The sequence below is a fragment of the Apteryx mantelli genome, chromosome 7 (genome assembly GCF_036417845.1).
Source record: "Apteryx mantelli isolate bAptMan1 chromosome 7, bAptMan1.hap1, whole genome shotgun sequence".
NCBI classification, from domain to species: Eukaryota; Metazoa; Chordata; class Aves; order Apterygiformes; family Apterygidae; genus Apteryx; species Apteryx mantelli.
In genome coordinates, this window is record NC_089984.1 from 3,952,207 (window position 1) to 3,970,572 (window position 18,366).

Below are 18,366 nucleotides of genomic sequence, written 5' to 3' on the forward strand. Positions count from 1 at the left end.
GAGTTGTTTTCTTTTCAGATACATTAGATATTTTACACAAACCTTTACGTATTTATTTTCGTGTTGGAGTCTGTAATCAGCCTTCAAGGGGCACCAAAAAGGTTGAGTGTAAAAGAAGAAAAAATACAGCCCAATAAAATGCCCTTGGAAAAAAAGGAAAAAAAAAGTCTAAAGCTTAGCCAAATTCTAGGATTCTGATTAATTCCTCTTTCTTAGCTCCAGATCCGTCCTACTGTTGTTTATACATACTTGGGGATTAAAAGAGCTTTCTGGGGCTTTGTGCTTATTGTGGCTTCAAAAAAACACGCGGGCTAGAGCCTTATTCATATTACCAGGGGAAGGTTTCGGTAGGAAGCTCTTCAAGCAGAGCACGTTTGAAGAAAATGCCATTGTTTTGCGGGCTAAATATGAATGTAGAATTTTTCTTTAGAACATATTGGTTTTTATTTCGTTGGTGGTGTGTCTGTGGGTATTGATTTTGATGATGGTGTAATACAAGGGATGGAGCTAGCCCATTAGGATGCATGCTTTGATAAGATACGACAGAAATTTAGCAATGAGTATTCCAGAAAATAAGACAAAAAAAGGCAGACTAATACTTAAGCTACCTTGACAACAGGAAAAGAGTGAAAATAATCTGCGTTTGAATGCTGGAGAACAGAACATATACCAAAACAATGGGAAAAAAAAACTGAAAAGAGCTATTTCTACAATAGATTTATTATTGTAATTTCAGTTCGTGTACTGTATTCTCTGCTGAAAATGCCTGTGTCTGGTTTACTCAGTATAAATGGATTTAGGCTGTGAGGACGATTCATCTGGGCAAAAGCTGGCACTGGCAAAGTAACAAGAAAAATGGGCAAGCTGGAAAGGGATTCTTTTTAATTATTATTTTCCTTGACACAGGGCAATTTTTAAATCTTGACCAACATCAGACTTGGAGGCAATTCATTCAGGGTTATGTTTCCGGAAGCGTTATCTTGCAAAACTGCCAAACTATAAGCTTTTTTATTAATTTTTCTTTTTTTTTTTTTTTTTCCACAGACACACTACGAAAGCGGAGAGTATATTATAAGACAAGGTGCTCGAGGGGACACTTTCTTCATAATCAGCAAAGGGAAGGTGAGTTGACACCTGCTTTAAGGAAAATGTGGTGATGATGATGATGATGTGCTCTTGAAATTTGGTGCCAGCCAATACTTTCTCGCCCCCTGACCCAGAGTGTTGCAACACTTGACATTTAATTAAACTTCTTGCTGCTCTATCAGTAGGGCTTGAAGGGGGAAAAAAAAGAAAATAGATCTCATGCTGTTATACACATGTGCTCACAGTGAACGCTTTGGGGCTTGATAACAGTTATGAAGCCTCTTGGTGAATGACCAAAAAATTCCGTGCTTTCTCCCTTGATTATTGAAACGGGGTGGATATTCCTATCTTCGTTCCCTGAGACACGGCTACGTTATTACGGAATGCTTCGTCTGCCTAGCTGCTAAGCACAAAGCCAAAAAGGAGAGCAGAAATGCCTGCTCGCCAAGTCCATGGGTACCTTGCTCTCTCTTCCACGCCAGAACAGCTCTACTCAGCCCAGGGTAACAGCAGACTCGCTTGGTGGCATAAAGAAAGTCTCCTGGCTTAATACTTTTACTCAAATAATAGGAATGCAGAGAAGCCTGAGCTTTCTCTTTGGGGGAAAAAAAGGAAAAAAAGGTCCAAGTTTCTGTTCCACTGCTCACTGGGAAGATATGCTTTTTGACCACTTTTTTAACCTCTTTTCCCATAGAATCCTGATGGGATTTTGTAGATCAATTTTTTTTTTTCTTCCACTAGAAATTCTTTATTAGCTAATGCTATTATGCCTGGCAAATATTTGGCGTCTTTCCACGTAGCGGGACGCGGATGTTCAAGGGAATACACAGTGATTTCCCCCTAGGGATGGGATGTGATCATAAAAAGTAAACACAACGGGATAAATAGGCTTGAAAGTAGGCCAGTGCCAGCCTCCTGATTCATGGATCTGACATTTGCACCGAGTCACATATTAGCGTAGGCCTCGTGTAATTAAAGATAACAAAAAGCTCCTGGCATTCATCGAGGGAGAGTGTGGGCGTTGCGTGCCCATTCCCAACCTGGGGATTGCACATGTATTGGATTGTTTCCCAAGGCTGTTGTCAGCCATCAGGTACTAAAACTAGCTTTTCGCCTTCATCTTCCACTCTCTAGCTCTGAAAGCAAGTTTTCATCAAAAGAAAAAAAAGGGGTATTTTTCAGGTAAATCAGATCATCATGGGCAGGTTTCTGAAATGAATGTAATTATGGACTCTGCAGGTATTATTAGCACTGAAGGAGCTCCTAAGCCTGATCCTTCTCTTTCATTTTCTGCTCTTCACTGTTAAGTTTGATGGTATTCTCTCATGCTCTTTCAGTTCCCTCCACTCAGAAGTAATATTTCCTGTTCTCCCAGAATAAGGTCAACCATGACCCACGCTTCAAAATCCTTTCTAGGGCAGATCATTTTTAGTGGGTGGTAGTCCATCCTCTGTGCTTAAGAGGATGTCTGTAATCCATGATTTCCAACTTTGCCGGTCACTGAGCAAGCAAAGTGATCACCTGAGTTAGGAAGTTGTCATCAATGCACTCCAGAAGCCTGCTAGCTTGCTTGTGCCCCACTGTGTTGTCCCTCCAGCAGATATTGGGGTAGTTCAAGTCCCCCTTGAGGACCAGGGCCAACAAACATGAGGCTTCTTCCAGTTGCTTGAAGAAGGCCTCATCTGCTTCTTCTTCCTGAGCCAGGTGGTCTGTAGTAGACACCCACCACAACATCGCCTACATTGGTCTGCCCTCTAATCCTCATCCATCCGCTCTCAGGTGCCTCATCGTCCATCCCCCCTATGCATTCCCGCTGATCTCTCGCATAAAGGGCAAGCCCCCTCCTCGCCCTCCTGGCCTGTCCTTCCGAAAGAGCCTGTATCCATCCCTGGTAGCACTCCAGTCATGTGAGCTATCCCACCACATCTCCAAGATCCCAGTGAGATCATAGCCTTGTACCTGCACACAGACCTCTAATTGCTCACGGCTGTTTGCCGTGCTGCCTGTTTAAGCATACAGGCATGTCAGAGGAACACCCAGCATGCTGATTTCCAAGAAAAAAGGGTGAAAGCTTCCTCCATAAGGCTATTCTGCGGTCACTTCCTAATTTGTGCGCATATGCTTGAGGTGGGCCCCCTTCAGCCCTGTTCTGTTTATTAGGAGGTCTCTCTTATCCATGTCACCCTGCACCCTTTGCTTGCCAACCCAGTCCACTACTTCCTCACTTGGCCGTGGGTCATCATCTCCCACCCCCGTCATTGCTGGTTTAAAGTGCTCCTCACCAGACTGGTAGTCAGTTGGCAAAGCTGCTTTTGACCCGCTTGGTCAGGTGGATCCCATCTCTTCCTAGAATTCCTCCATCCTCAGAGAGGTTGTAAAAGCCAAATCCCTGTTGTAAACACCTACTTGCGCAACCTGTTGTGGACACGCATGATCCATCCAGTCCTCCTCTAGACCTTCCCCCTCACTGGCAGGATGGAGATGAAAACCACCTGGGCCCCATGCCCTTGACCATGGCTCCAGAGCCCTGTAGCCACGCTTGATACACTCCAGGTCTTCCCTAGCCAGAAATTCCCCCAGGGACTAAGTTGAATTCTGCATAAGCTTCTCTTGCAACCTTACTGATTTGCAAAAGAGGTATCAGTGAATGATAAAGGATGGAAGGAATGGGAGACTACTTAATTTAACGCACGTATTGAGACGCAGGAGCTGCACAGTGTATGTAAGAACAACTCTGTGATAAGGGTACGGCACAAGCCAGGAGGAATAGAGCCCCAGCACTGAACCATTGAATAAATGAATCCGCGTATGCTGTCTGGGCTTTCTGAAGCAGTGTCACATCATGTCCCATTCTAAAACCTGACCCAGGCAGCTTAATAAGCCAGACAAATTTCTGGCTCTGGCTCATGTATCTGGGACCTCACGTGTCCCTTCTGCATTCAGCAGCTTCATGTGAGTATTATCACAGTGAAAGCTACTTTTGAAAGCTCTCTCCTGCCTTTTGTGTCAGAGCTGCTCCAGTGACAATACTTGAATCAAGCGAACAGAGATGATTTTTAAACTTCCTAGCTCATCACTTCTCTCGGAAATGGTTAGAACAACTTTTTTCCCCGTTTTCTTTCAGCCCGTGCGTGCTTCCTGGATATTTCGTGTAGTAACAGAACCAATTTAAGCTTTTCCCCTCTGTCTTCTCCAACTCCAGCCATAGCACTTGATCCCACTCCTGTGCTTCTTTGGTTGTTTGGGGGCACGTGGCTACCAGTTTAACACATGCAGGTTCACTTATCTGTGTCTGCTTGGGATCGGCAAAAACAGCTACTCTTGCAAAATTGGAAAGGCGCATGCAAGAGCAGGAGCTGTCTGAGGTGGTTTTAACACTGAAAAAAAAAAAATGCTTGGGGAATCTGGCCTTACAGTTCTCCTCTATTTATTATAGTCTAATTCCTCAAGTCCCACTGAATAGAAATCAAAGTTTGTTCGAAACAAGCTGCGTACAGAAATCCGTTGAATAAAACATTGGATGAAAACAGTTTGATCCCCTCTGCTTGCTAAATGCTGCTGCTCTGTGCCTGCTCAGTATCTCTTCTTTGCAGAGAGATTGTGTGTCATGCTGTGTCATTGTACACCGTTTTCCCTTTAAAAGCAGTGGTTTGTCACCAGTTTAATACGAGATCGTGCGGGTTCTTTGCTGGTGCCATGGCTATTAAAATATGTCATCGCTTTGAACCACGTAGAAATTACGTTCCCGTAATCCCTTGGCATTTGTTTTTTAGGATCAGCAGAGGTCATAGAGAAAGAGCTAAAAAAGCGTATTAAGTTTTCCTTTGTTTGTCCAAGGATTTTTTTTTTTTTTTTTCCTTCAGCTACAAATCTTCCTGGCTCATCTGTTACGCTTTCCCTACTCTCATCTGATCTTTGATGAGTCACTGCAGATGTTAAATCTAGTATATTGTAGACTGAGTGCTCATTAATGACTCAAACCCACTGTTTTCGCCATCCGTGAAAGAGTGGAGAAGGTGCAGGGCGCAATTGTAAATTCAGTGGTAAAATTAAACTAGATTGTCTCTAAATCATAAATAAAGTGTCTGATGCCCCTGATTTTGGCTTTGAGAATTTGCATACAGACAATCTCTGATTAAAGCAGACAAACAGCCTGAAATGGAAATGGAGTTGAGAGATTATTCCTTTGTACACGGAGATACCTCCAGAGGGTCGCTCACCCCGCTTACTTTAGCTTTGGATGACTCACCTTTGGAAATGCCCATCCATGTCCACTGACTGTAGAGGGAGCCTGGACAACTAGATTTAGAGGTGACTAATGTTAGGGGAGATGATACCCACCATGCACTGATTGCGGGGGGCTGTGTTTCACCTGCCTTCTTGTATGCAGGACATATGAGTTGCCTCTGGGAAGAGTTAGCTGAAAAGGAAGAAACATTTCCCATATGAGGGCCCTTGGGTCAACAACACTCATCGTTCATGGAGACTTTTGAATCCGTAGTAACCAATGGAGCATGTCATGCCACGTCTCAGCAACCAGTCCCCAGCAGGGGCTTTGTCACTACGTGGCTGCTAGGACTTGCATCCCATAGTGGTTCTGGACAGACCACCAAAGGCAAACTGGAGCCACTTACTAAGATAATGCAAAGTAGTAGGGTCTTCAGAAGATCAAGTACTATTTTTCTTCTGAAATGTAAAGTAAAATGTTATTTTCCTTTAAACGTTCATGTAAATGCTTGATTTTTGCTCCAGCTATCATTATCTTTTCACTGAATTCAGGAGAGGGACCACTAAAAAAGAGAAGGAGGCATCCTTTATCCTGTAATGTTCCAAATTGTTTCATTTCATTTATGTTTAAATGTAGACTTTTTTTCTATCCCTTAAGTGAACTTAACAACACAAGAAATCATGTGCAGCTAAGCTAACAGAAGCCTATGCCATGTGTCTGTCTTATACACATAAAATATTTGGAATCTCTTTCTGCTGTTGACTCCATATGGGCAATGACTGTGCTTGTGCAGCCAGCTCCATGTTTAGAGCTTAAAATATTCAAAAAATAGGAGTATAGCACTTTTGCAAGAGTGGTAGGTATCTGAGTGGAAAATAATTATTCGTTTTCTTGAATGGTTTGAGGCTGGCTTATGGAGAATTAGTAACTGGCTGCTGATGCTGAGGGAGGAGCGCAGGCCAGGAGAGTTATGTGGCTCCCGGGGAGGAACACAGACCAGTGCATTTTCTGGGAGATCCAGGAGATGATTAATCCCTCTCTGAACAAGCAGATTTTATGAATTAATTGAAAGTTTTTTAAATGCTGGGGGGGTTTTGGCTTTTCAACAGGTGAATGTTACTCGTGAAGACTCCCCCAGTGAAGATCCAGTCTTTCTCCGCACTTTAGGGAAAGGAGATTGGTTTGGAGAAAAAGCCCTTCAAGGGTAAGTGCTCCTTATAATGTCGCTCTTCTGCTGAGATATTTTTGCAAGGAGTTGTTCTGCTGTCCTCAGGGGGCTTGTGCAGTTTGGAAATAGGTTAGAATTGCATTGCAAGCGCTTTTACCAGCTGTGTTTTGTGCATTGTCACTTTGTGCTGCGCGTTGCATTGAGATTGGACCTTAATGGGGAAATAAGATTCAGTTTGCAATTGCATGGTCAAATATAGATCCCCTCAGCCCGTTTGTGGACATAATAAAACAGCTTATCTTTGCATTGTCTTCCCTGACCATGCATCTGAGGACCTGAAATGTTTGACGCTTTCAACGTAGGTCTGTTTGACATGTAGGGTAAGGACCTAATCATGGTCTTCTAGATGGAGTAGACAGCTGAAGGCAGGGTGGTGATGGTGGTGGTGTTTTTAATTGTGGTATCATATCTTTGGGGGGTTGGCGGAGGGGGTAGTTAAAAGCGAGCGACCCATTTTTTACAATCACCTTGCTTAGGAGATGACTTCGGTGAACGAGAAGAATAGAACCTGTAAATCCATATTAATCAGGTGATTATTATAAAAGCATACTTTATTTCCATAGGGAGGATTACGAATATGAATAGTAGGACATGTGCTTTAGGACATGCTTTAGGAATTTGGGGCCCCCGTTAATCTTAAAGGACAACCACTTGGTCCCGCTCTGGGTGCTTCTCTCTGCATACGACCCATGGGGCATCTCTTTGGCGCTGTGATAATGCGTTCAGGCACTCATAAATCAGTCTTCTTCCAGAAAGAAGACACCAAAACGTTTAGAGCCCAAATTTTGTCCTACTTCTGGCAGCCAGGGAGTCCAGCACAAGCAGTCAAGCGCACAAAACTCTTGAGCCTCACCTCTGCAAATCCAATACTGTGGTTATTAAAATAAGTATCCTTGGTTTGGTTACTTTTTTAATGCTAAGGGAGAGGAGAATTACATTTTTAATTTTTTTCCCCACAAATGTATAAACTAGAAGCACTTGCTTTTTTGTCAAGAACGGGGATTCTCACAGAAACTTGACTCTGAGAGCTGGTACATTAAGAGAAGCACCAAATATCTTGAGACATCCAGTGCAGTGCTGAGAGCAGGCAATAGAGTGCCAAACAAATCGTCTTTTGAAGAAGATCAGATATGGGAAATTAAAGGCATTTCGTACTTTGCATCCCTAAACAGTTCTAGCAATGCACGATGCCCCAGCGAGCAGAATTCCTCAGCATTTCAAATACAGTTCTTCTGGCTCAGCCTGAAATTGCTTAATTTACAATAAGTACTTAATCTGCATATATTTGAATATAACGCCCATAATAGCTTTACTCTTCTGAAATTAAACCAAAACGTAACAATAATTGGTAGCGTCTTCCCAGTTTACAAGGAACGCCTAGTATTTTTTGATTTAAAGACAGCCTATCTGAAATACTATACATCCAGTTTCTGATCAGTTATTCTGCGGCTAGATTTTAATTTAATACTGTGCAAATGTGCTGTTGTAAAGCATTGCTTGATGAATTACTAACACATGAGTATCTTCTAGGATATCACTGCCCAGCAGTCATGGTAAACCTTCGGGATGTTTCTACTGTGTATATAAAATTCACTTATGACTGACAGTTTAAGATAAACTTGAGGAAATTTTTAATCTATTTTCTTTTTCATCCATGGATAATTTTTCAAAACTTTCCTGGGATTTGTTTAGCCGTAGCTTCGTTACATACTGTTAAAACATACTCAGTAGCAAATGTGTTAAAAACAAAACGGAATATAATTTTGTGATTTCGTACATGTAGGAGGCAGTAACAACTCTAAGGCATTTTTTCTGACAATGTAAAGTAATAGTCGCAGTTTTCACTCTGCATATTGCTGCACAGCAGGAGTACGGATCCCAAGTATCTTGTATGCTCTCCTAGAAACATTTAAACTGACACGGAAATCCAGCGCTGATATACATTATTTTGTTTTTCTCGCTTGCGCCAGACGGCACTCGTTATTTCGCAGAATCCCATTCCACACTGGCAGGAACAAAACAAGTCATGAAATTATCAGCCATGTTATTTTAGAGGAATTACTTAAGGCTCCCCAGGATTACATGGTTCTCTTACCTTCCTGTCTAATTGAATCGGAGACAGCAGATGTATAATTAACAGTATAACAATATATAATTCAGAATGTATTCGCAATCAGTTATTTTGCTGTGCTCTTTTTTAATTGGAAAAAAAAATATGAAACCATTTACGGCAATTATTTCTAGCAACGGGGAAAGGAGGGAATTCATTTAAATCGGCAAAGGAAAGCCGGGGAAATAACTCAATGCGACTTGGCGGCTAATGTGTATTTTAATAAAACCGGCTTATAATTACGCATTCTGTTGGGCTCTGGAGTGTTTTTAATGCAGTTACCACCAGAGGTAGCTAGTTCAATGTGACCAAGATGTATATTGGTGAGGTTAAAAAAAACCAAAAGGTTTCCTAAAACAAAGTTTTGTTTCTAAAGCACCATCGTTTGCTCGTTTGTCCATGTAATCTATCTTTGAAAATAATGAAATGGCTTGTTTTCTTTTTTTTCCCCCGCTCCCACACTTTAGAGTTTATTATCTTCAATTGAGTTGATTTATAAATCCACGCAGACGTTCGTTTTGCTGTTGATAGGTTTTTGTGATTTGGCTAAGCCAAAGAGAAACGTACTTTCACTTGACGGCGAGCGATAACGGAGCACCGTGACAGCTGGTTTGAGGAGATGATTTCTTGGCAACGGGTTTTAATTATTTTAAGGCATGCATATGGAAAAAGCCGTGAGGATGTGGAAAGCCTTCCCGCCCCCGTGTCTGCATTCGCCGAGGATTGGCTCTCAGATGACACCTACTGGTTGCTACCTCCACGGGCAGCTCTCGGTTGGAGTAGATAGCCCTGTTGAAAGGGTTCTTTCTCATTCGTAAAGAGTAAAATGTGGTTTTCTTAGATGTGTCCACAGAGTGAGGAAGAAAGGCAGCTCTTTGGGTCATGCGTTGGGTAGAAACCCAGATCTTGGGGTTCCTGGGTCAGCCTCTGAGAGCAGCATCCTGCTAATGCATAGGGCCTTGGTGTCCACCGGCTTGGGTGTCCACACCGCGCTGTGAATGCTACACGTCCCTACCACGCAGCAGTTTTCTTGGCCTGTTTCCTTGTCCTTCTCCGTCTTGAAAAAGAGACTGCAGACTCTTCAAGGATGCACTTGTCTCTTGCTAAATGGGAATGTAGTTGGGGCTCTTGGCTGGTCTCTAGAGAAGGAACATCCCAAAATAAAAAATAATGATTGAGATCTAATCTTCATACATCAGTCAAACTGGGTTTGCTTTTGCTTTTCAGGTTTTAGGGAGAAGGCTGGGTTGAGAAACTGGTGACAATTACAGTTTGAGCTCCTTTTCCTACTCTGGCAGATGAATTTGTTTTGTTGCCCTCAAGATCGTCTGAAAATGAGTATGGTAGTGCTAGTCTCTCAAGGGCCCACCAGCACCTCCTACATTCAAAAAAACGCATGCTATTTCCCATTTATATCTCCACCTCCAGAAGCTCCTGCTCAGTTATATTCCCAGCATACCAGAAACCATCTGTCCTCTAATTCCCCAAAATCTCTTTGCTGTGTTTTGCATATATTAGGACCCCAAAATCCTTGGTATGTTTTGTGCACTGGTAATTTGCAGGAACGATAAAGCAATGTATATCTGTATGTGTAGCAGTGCCAAAAGAAAATCTATTTTCCGACCACCCCAAAAATGTATATCGTATTTCCGCCCTCACTTAAACTAGTGCAAACTGCTGTGATGAATTTTGTCTTCAGACTTGGCATGTGCAGAGGCAGCTGTCTGTAAAAAGGAGAGGTGGGATAAGGAAAAAGTGGCTTGGAAAGTAAGAAATAATGCGTATGGAAATGTTAGTGTTCCTTTAAATCAGAAATGCAGCTGACAATGTCTTAGCTTTATTTTTTTCCTAAATTAATGCAAAGACTAAATATAATCCCTAAAAAAAAATTGAAAGGTCTAGTAGCTGATAGTTAGGACAAGAATGAGCCATCAATAGGACATTAGAGTATTGGCAATGCTATTGATTTGTTTAATATTTTTTTAATGTTGTTGTTTTCTCTTGCTGTGGCCAGGGTTATGAATCTGCTTCCAGCAAAAATCATTTTTATTTAATGGGTATAAATACGATAGGAGGTGCGGAGGTCCCAACAATATATTCCTGGTCCTTAGCCTTGCTGTAATTCTAATGTCATTTCTGTGTAATTGCAATGTTGGTTCTTCTAAACTGACCTTTACGCTACTTCGTTTCCCAGATAAGATGCTAAGAATTTGTGTTTCCTTCAAAAACTTAAATGTCAAAAACCTGGAAGGTTGTTTAAGTGACCCACCGTTGTGCCCCGCTGTCTTATTTGTTGCCCTTTCTATCTTTCTTATTTCCTACCTGCTGCTTGTCTGTGCTTCCAGAAATTCTTGCCCCTAAGCGCCCGGCTTCCTGACCTACGTGCCTTGTTGCCAGCCTTCCCTAACGACTTTTGAAGGACTACGAGGATTTATTTAGTCTGCTTACAGCTTGGTGGGAGAACGAGGCTGGTTCTTAAAGCTTGGAAAAGAGCTGATTTGCACAGTGAAACTGCTTTGCATGCTGCCTTTTTCAAATTCCCTTTGCCTTCCCCCCCTTCTCCTTTTTTCTCCCCCCTTCTCCTTTTTTCTCCCCCCTTCTCCTTTTCCATTCCCCACTCAGTGCCCCGCACAGCTCACAGTGTACTTGGCTCTCCTGGAAAGGAAAAGTGCAGGCTGGAGTGGTTCTTTTATCGTTTTATTCTCTTTTTTTTTTTTTTTTTTTTTGGGTAAAATGGAGGCTCCTGTTCAGACTAATCTTCACTCTCTCGGCAAAGCAGGGTGTTTTTCACACTCCCTTGCTGTCAAAAGTTTCCTATTTTCCCCCCCATTTGACACGTGCATTTCTGCTGATTCCAAGTCACCTGTTGGGACATACGTAACGAGTTTTAATTTACTAAATGCACTGTCATTTCTCTCAGCCCTCGCCATGCCTGAGCCGTTGGGTGCAGCAAAGCCGTTTGAATGTCCTGGAGTGAATTTATCATTGAATGGAAGTGTAATGTCTCGTCTTAGTTGGACAGCTTGCTCACGATCCTAAAAATCTTAGCATCTGCTGACCCATTAACCTGCCTGTCCTGAACTTCCTCCGCGAGGGAGAAAGGGATGGAGGCTGGGAAACGCTTTTTGCTCGGGGAAATTTCCTGGCAGCAAGAACGAGGCGGTGTCAGGAGCAAACACGCGTCCCATCTCAGATGGCGTTGTTGGACAGTATGGCTTGGTTTCTAGTTTGCAAAGAGAAAGTATTAATATTTCTGAGTTTTCCCGTGGCACGCGCTGAGCTGCACACTGATTGCTTCCACGGATCTGCACTGCCCTGCTCTCTGAGTTTTGGCTTTGGAGTGTTTACAGCTAAAACAGTTTCCTTCACTAAATTATGGATTTAAGCTACTGGAGCTTGGCTGCCTGCATAAAAGGCATCTGTGTGTTTTAGTCACAGCAGAACGTGAGAATGATTCGTCATCTCCTGGGGATATTCGCTGGTTGAAACATAAATATTACAAGAAGAAACTGTGATTCTGGCTCGTGAACAGAGCACTCCCTCTGAAGTCCCTCTGCTTTGTAGCTCTCTACCAGAAACGGTCTTAAGGCGATGACCACAGGTTTTTAGGAGCCTTCCTTGGCAAAACCGAGCTCCTCTGGTTCCCTGTGGTTCCCCAAGGGGTTTGGAAAGACCTGACTGCTCTCATGGTACCCACTCTTCTTCTTCCCAGCTGCTAATTGTCATTGAAGGGCAGCCCCAGCTACAAATCCATCAGTCGTTTGCGGTGGGATTTTCCCTTGGGAGCAATCAGTGCATTTGTGAAACAGCTGTCAACCCCCTGAGGGACCGCGTGGTTCTGGGAAAACGGCAAAATTATGATGTAAAAAAAAGTCGTGGGGATCGGTGGTTGGAAAGGGAAAGCATCTCGCTGGAGCTGGTGGTGGGAAGAGATTCGCAATTCCCATTCGTTTCTCAATTCCCAAGACACTGAGAAAAGGCAAGAAGCCATAGGGTACAGGATCAGCTCGGGAAAATGTAATTTTCCAGCCAGGAGCCCTCTTAGGATGACATTCCCCCCTGTGCTCGGCATCGCTTGGAGAGAAGAAAAATAAGGTCTCATCCGAAGCGTCTTAGAAGCAAAGCAGCACTTTGAATGGTGATACACAAGTGAATGAAATTAAAGATAAGAGGATTTTCACTTTGTGTTATGTCAGAAGTTGGGAAGAAGATGGGAACTCTTTGTCACCCTTGTTGCTGAATAAGGGGACCGTTTTAATTTATAATTTTGCCACCCTTTGGTGGGCTTTGTAGCCCTCCTTACCTTCAGCACTGGCAACATAGCGTGAGTAACTCACAGATTGCCTACATCTGGCGTACGGTCTCTAGAGACGGACAGGAAGTTTTGCCGTCCGTTCTGTTAGCTTTTCTGCATTTATTACAAATGTTGGCAGTCTTCAGACATATTTCAGCCACTACAACCTTCTTTGCTGTTTTATCCTTCTGCTAGTTAGGTAGATAAGCGCACGTATCGTATCAAGAGAGACGTGGAAAATGAGACTAGGGAATGCGTGCTGATGGTTTTTGATAATGTAGGAGATTGGGGGTGTCAAAATGCTCAGAAAACAGCTGCAAAATTCTTGGAGAGGAGCACCGTTTCATGCAGGACAGCGTGCAACTGTTTAACCCAAGACGTAGGCAACGTCCCAAGCTTTCAAAGGGTTTCAAGAACCTCCTGGCAAACTCTGGAAACAAAAACCCCTCGAAGGCTTTGGACTGTAAGAGCTCTAAAGCACAGACAGCCGAAAGCGAGGAGGCAAGGTGACACCTGGAAAGCGTCACCATATGCTTCGCCGTGGTGTAGCCTTTCTTCCTCCAGGCATCTGGCCGCGGTTAACGTCAGGAGAATTGGCTATGGGGACCTTTGGTCTGGTTGATCTTAAAAGTGCGCACCACGCCGTTAGTTCAATATTACCAAAATGAGCAGCTGTCTCCACTGTGAGTGGAGACAGGCTTTTCCAGACTGGCTTCTGGTGTTGGCGTGCCCCGGTCTCAAAGTCCTCAAATAGCGAAATGCCCTTGCTTAGATAAAGTTATTTCGTGTATTGATATCCAAGAAGATGCTCCCGTTGCAAAGGGAATTACGAAACCTTCGGGGCCTTTGCGATTCATGTTGTTTCGTTATTGCAAATAAATATTGGTTGCTGAGATAGTTGCCCCACTTCTGCAAATAGAAATCCTTTGCTATTTCTATTCTTCATAAAATACGACCCTGGATTACGTCGGCTCTTGCAGGAGTTTGCTCTGGGCGTCTTCTGTTTGTAGCCCAAAGCTCCTTAATGCTCCGGGAAGCTTTCTGGCAGGCGAGAGGCTCTCAGTTAAGGGACTCATCCAAAGCCTTTTAAAATGAACTGGAAGGTTCACGGTGTTTTTTCTTAGGCAGTTACAAAAATGTAGATCTGCATTTGTTACCTAGAAAAAATAAGTTTGTTCCTTTTAAATCTGTCTTGACTTCAGCAAACATTATACAAAGAAATGTGGGGGGAAGAAAAGGAGAGAGAGAAACAGAACAACACATATTGCTTTTAAAAGCATCCTTCCATCCATCTCGCCCAGCATCCTCTCTTTGACACCAGCTGGTGACAAATACCTAAGGAAGAGGGGGAGCATGAGCAAGACCAGGAATATTCTCCCAATGTTTAGTGGTCTGGTGCTGAGGAACGTCCAGGACCAGAGCTGGTGGCTTTATTTTTTACCACCCTTGACAGTTTTTTGGTTCACTTTTCAAGTTCATGCAAACATTTTTATCATCCGCAACCTTCTGTGACAATTAGTTCCACAGTTTAACTGCGCAGGATGTGAAGAAATGCCTTTTGTTTGCTTTGGCCGAGCCATCTGCTCCTTTCCCGAGATGCCTCCCTGTTCTTGAATGTGCAATCGGCTGTTTGATTTGCAGATAGCTCGAGAGTCTGTTGTCTGCGGCTACAGATGTGGCAACAAGCTAACTCGTGTGCAGTTTTTACAAGCTAAATAATAATTTATTTTTGTTTAATGGTGTTTACGGTTTGTGGCATCCTAAGCAATTTCATAAGCCCTCTTCAACTTGGCCTCACTTTTTCTTTAACACGAGGTAGTCCTTTTAGATAAAAATATTCTGGAGCTACAGATAATGGACTGCAGCATTGTTCTGCGTCGTTGACAAGCAGCTATTCATACACCGGTGGTGCAGAAAGCTAATAACATCACGGTCGAACCCCGTCACTTAACATCCCTATTGCCCTCTGAAAGCCGGGAAAGCTTTCCAGATGTGGGCCACCTAGGAAGGTATAGGAGATGTGCTCCTTCAGGCCTGCATATACTAAGGGCTACTTCAGGACACGAACGACACAGCAAGCAGAGCAGTTGCAAAATCATCTGACTCGGGTGAGTTAGGAGAATGGGAGTAATGCATGAGATTTTTGGTACCCTGTTCTGGCAACCTTGCTTTTGGTTTGGAGGCAATTTTTGGTGGTGTGGTATTTTCTAAACGTGACCGACCCTGGATATTTTATGCCAACTATTTTTCCTAAAGGGAGCTAGCTTGGAAGCAATGATGGCTTGCCAGTGTCTTCTCCCTGCTGTGGTAATAAAGATGTTTTAAAATATGCCATCCGAATTTCAAAAATATCACTTTTGGTCGTGTATTACTTGCTGGAAACCTGTCTTGTGGACTTTAGTGGTTAGAGGTGTTAGAAATGATACCCAGAAAGTCTCTCTCAGCGTCTCTGTTTAGATGATCACCTAAAAAGCTCAAGCAGGGCTGGATTTGAGCAGTGAGACCGTGAATCGGGGCTTTTCGACTGCTTGATTTCCCATTGTCAACTACCTCGCTTCAAAATTTCTCGAGTTTTGGTGCAATTGACTGCGAAATCAGCCGTAGCCTTATTTCATAATAAAGCCGAATGAAAAAAAAAAAAAAAAGTTGCGGTTGAACAGCAGTAAACATTGCGTTTGGAAGGGAAAACGAATGATTATATACTTTAGCAGGATCGGTGAGCGCCAGCACTGGACTCTTTTGTGTCTTAGCAATTGTCTGCCGTCGGTGCTGAATTTTGAGCAGCCGCTTTGCATTTCGGAAGCGTGTTTACATCAAATCCATAATCATGAAAATACCTCAGCAACAGAAGGATGAGAGGCAATCATATTAATAGAAGGTTTGTGCATAAAATCTGCATGTTAGTAGTCTAAAAAAAAAAAGAAAAAAAAAGAAAAAGAAAACAAATGACCGGCTTTTTATTTACTCTATCAAACAGAAAAATTCTTTTGAAAAATGACCATTAGGAGATGATTAGTAGTAAATTCAAAATGTCTCGTTTACTGCTCTGCTTCTAACAAAAGTATATAAATGAAGTTGTTTCCATTTCCACAGCAAAGTCATGCTTGGAGCCAACGTCATGCCTCAAATGAAGTTAATAAATAATCGGGTTGTTTGGGGCTTTAAAGATAATAATCATTAGTTTATAAGAACTCACTTTATTAATAGTTCTGGCTTTTTTACAGCTGACAGAGACCCTGGGAACGAAAACTCTGCATTTGCCTTGCTTTGAGGATACAGTCCCACAGTCCCAGTCGGAGCACCTCCTACTGAGTTTAAAATATATATAACACTGGGCAACACGATTTTGCCAGATGGAGGAAAGCAGAATTACAAGGGCTTTTATTGTTATGGAGATATTTGCTTACCCTTATTGCGGTGGATGTCTCTGAACATTTTTCTCATTTCTTTTTGCCTTACCCCTGTTTTGGAACTTGAAAGAAAGCTTATTGCTGAAATAGGAAATAGCACCAACGCTGAGGCGTTAGGTTGTTGCTGTTGTAACTCTCTTAAAATCGTTTCTGAAAGTTTCATTCGCTGAAAATTGATTATTTTTTTTTCCGGCAAGCAGGCATAGGAACCCCGTGCCGTGATGCCATGCCTAGTCGTTGCGTGAGCCCTATAAAGCAGCACCATGATGTAGAATGTTTAATATTCAGCCTCGTGATTCAAGAAGAATATAACGTTCCTTACAGAAGCACATTGAAACAATTCCAGCTCTCAAAATACAAAATCAAAGGTCTTAATGGCTTTAATTCTGAACATTGAGCAATTTAAATACAAGGCGTAGGCCATTTAAATTATCTGGAGAATTAAACACAATCAGCATTGAATCCGTGATATAGTATAATAATATTAGACCCCCACCTTTGGAAGAACAAATGGGTACAAGTTTGGATTTAATACATATTTCTGATGATCTGTTATTTTCTTTGTCTTCCTATTTTTCTGTCAAGTATGATGAACAATTCTTAATCACTTTTTGATGTAATTTATGTTGTTCAGGATATTCCATGGGGAGAAAAAGGAATCTTTACAGTTACAGACTTGTCATTTTTAAGATTACTTTTCTGTAACTCGCCTGTAAGTATGTGTAGTCCTTGAACAACCTGGTTCCCTTTCTAAACTCTCCTGTAGGTCAGGATCACAACCCTAAAACTTTTCAGCATCAGGCACTGGCTAGAGATTATCTCCTAAATACGATGAACCTGGAATCCAGTTAACTTTGGTTTTGCTTTATGAGGATAAAAAAAGGAAATACGGTCTAGCAGCTCTAGAACTAAGTAAATTTTAACTTAATGGACGTCAGATGGATTATTGCAACACCAAGAAACAGTCTGTGGCCGTTCAGATCTATGGTGACTTCACGGAAGGCTGCACGTCCCACCACGTTTTGCTTTGGGGTCGGTGGCCCGTAGGTCTTCCTATGGTTTCCAGAGAGCAAAGCTGTTGCAGGGGATGATTCATGCCGTGCTGAAACAGAGCGCCAGTCATCCCCCTCGAGATGCCAGACCGTCTCCGTAACACGTAGGCAGCTGGCCCGGACACGATGCCCAACTTTTAGTAGGCTAATGGAGGTCAACCATCTCTGAAGCATTGACTTTATTTCCCACGGGACAAAAAAAAAAAGCCTCTGAGCGGCTGCTACCAGTGGAAAGCCTGGCGACGAGTATCTATTTTCCAGATTTTGTGTGACGTCTGTCCAACTATTAAGTAATGTAGTTAACAGCTGTGGGCACGCTTAAAATTAAGCATGAAATATTTATCAGACGGGAGCTGGCAAAGCTATCTGTGTGAAAGCTTATTTCGTTCTATTTCATTAGGAACTTTACTATATTTAAAGACCATTTTGAGGTCGCCCTTTTCAAGTAATGCTCATTTAAAATGGTAATAAAAGATCGAAACAGGAATGCCCCCTTCGGCAGCCCTTCGTTTAAGAATAGGTCTGGGCCTGGATTACTCAGTTGGGCTTTTCTGTTTGCTTGCTTGCTTGGTTGGTTTGGGGAATATGTGTGGCGATGGGCTATAATCTTGCTCTGTGGCAGAGTTAGAGAGGTATAATGTCATTTGTACCCAAAACGTGTCGGCGCTGCGTTTGCAAAGCGCGGAGCCGGGAACGTGATATCCACCCTCCTGCAAAGCTGCGACGGGTTGCACAAAGCGGTGGGCAGCCTGCAGCGGCGTCTTTGCAAAAGATTGAGCAGACGATCGAACCGAGAGTCGTGGCTTGCGGTGTCGACCCTTTATTAGCCAAAAAAAATAGAGTCAAGTTTGGGGCCATGTTCATTTTGCCAGAATTGATCCCGCTTTTTTGCTGAGAGGCGGGAGACCTGAGTTTGCCCCGGCGCTTCTCATGCAAAACCTAATGAAGCAAGATAACT

The 18,366-nt window shown here is 42.8% G+C and overlaps 1 protein-coding gene across 2 annotated transcripts in view; it reads left to right on the top strand.

The window, feature by feature from the left end:
* Positions 1-18,366, top strand: part of PRKG1 (protein kinase cGMP-dependent 1) — a 487,572-nt gene that overhangs the window by 346,334 nt on the left and 122,872 nt on the right. For both annotated transcript variants that reach the window (XM_067299666.1, XM_067299665.1), the window contains exons 6-7: positions 1,045-1,122; positions 6,424-6,518. In XM_067299666.1, coding sequence (XP_067155767.1) covers positions 1,045-1,122; positions 6,424-6,518 — 173 coding nt within the window. The remainder of the gene's footprint in view (positions 1-1,044; positions 1,123-6,423; positions 6,519-18,366) is intronic.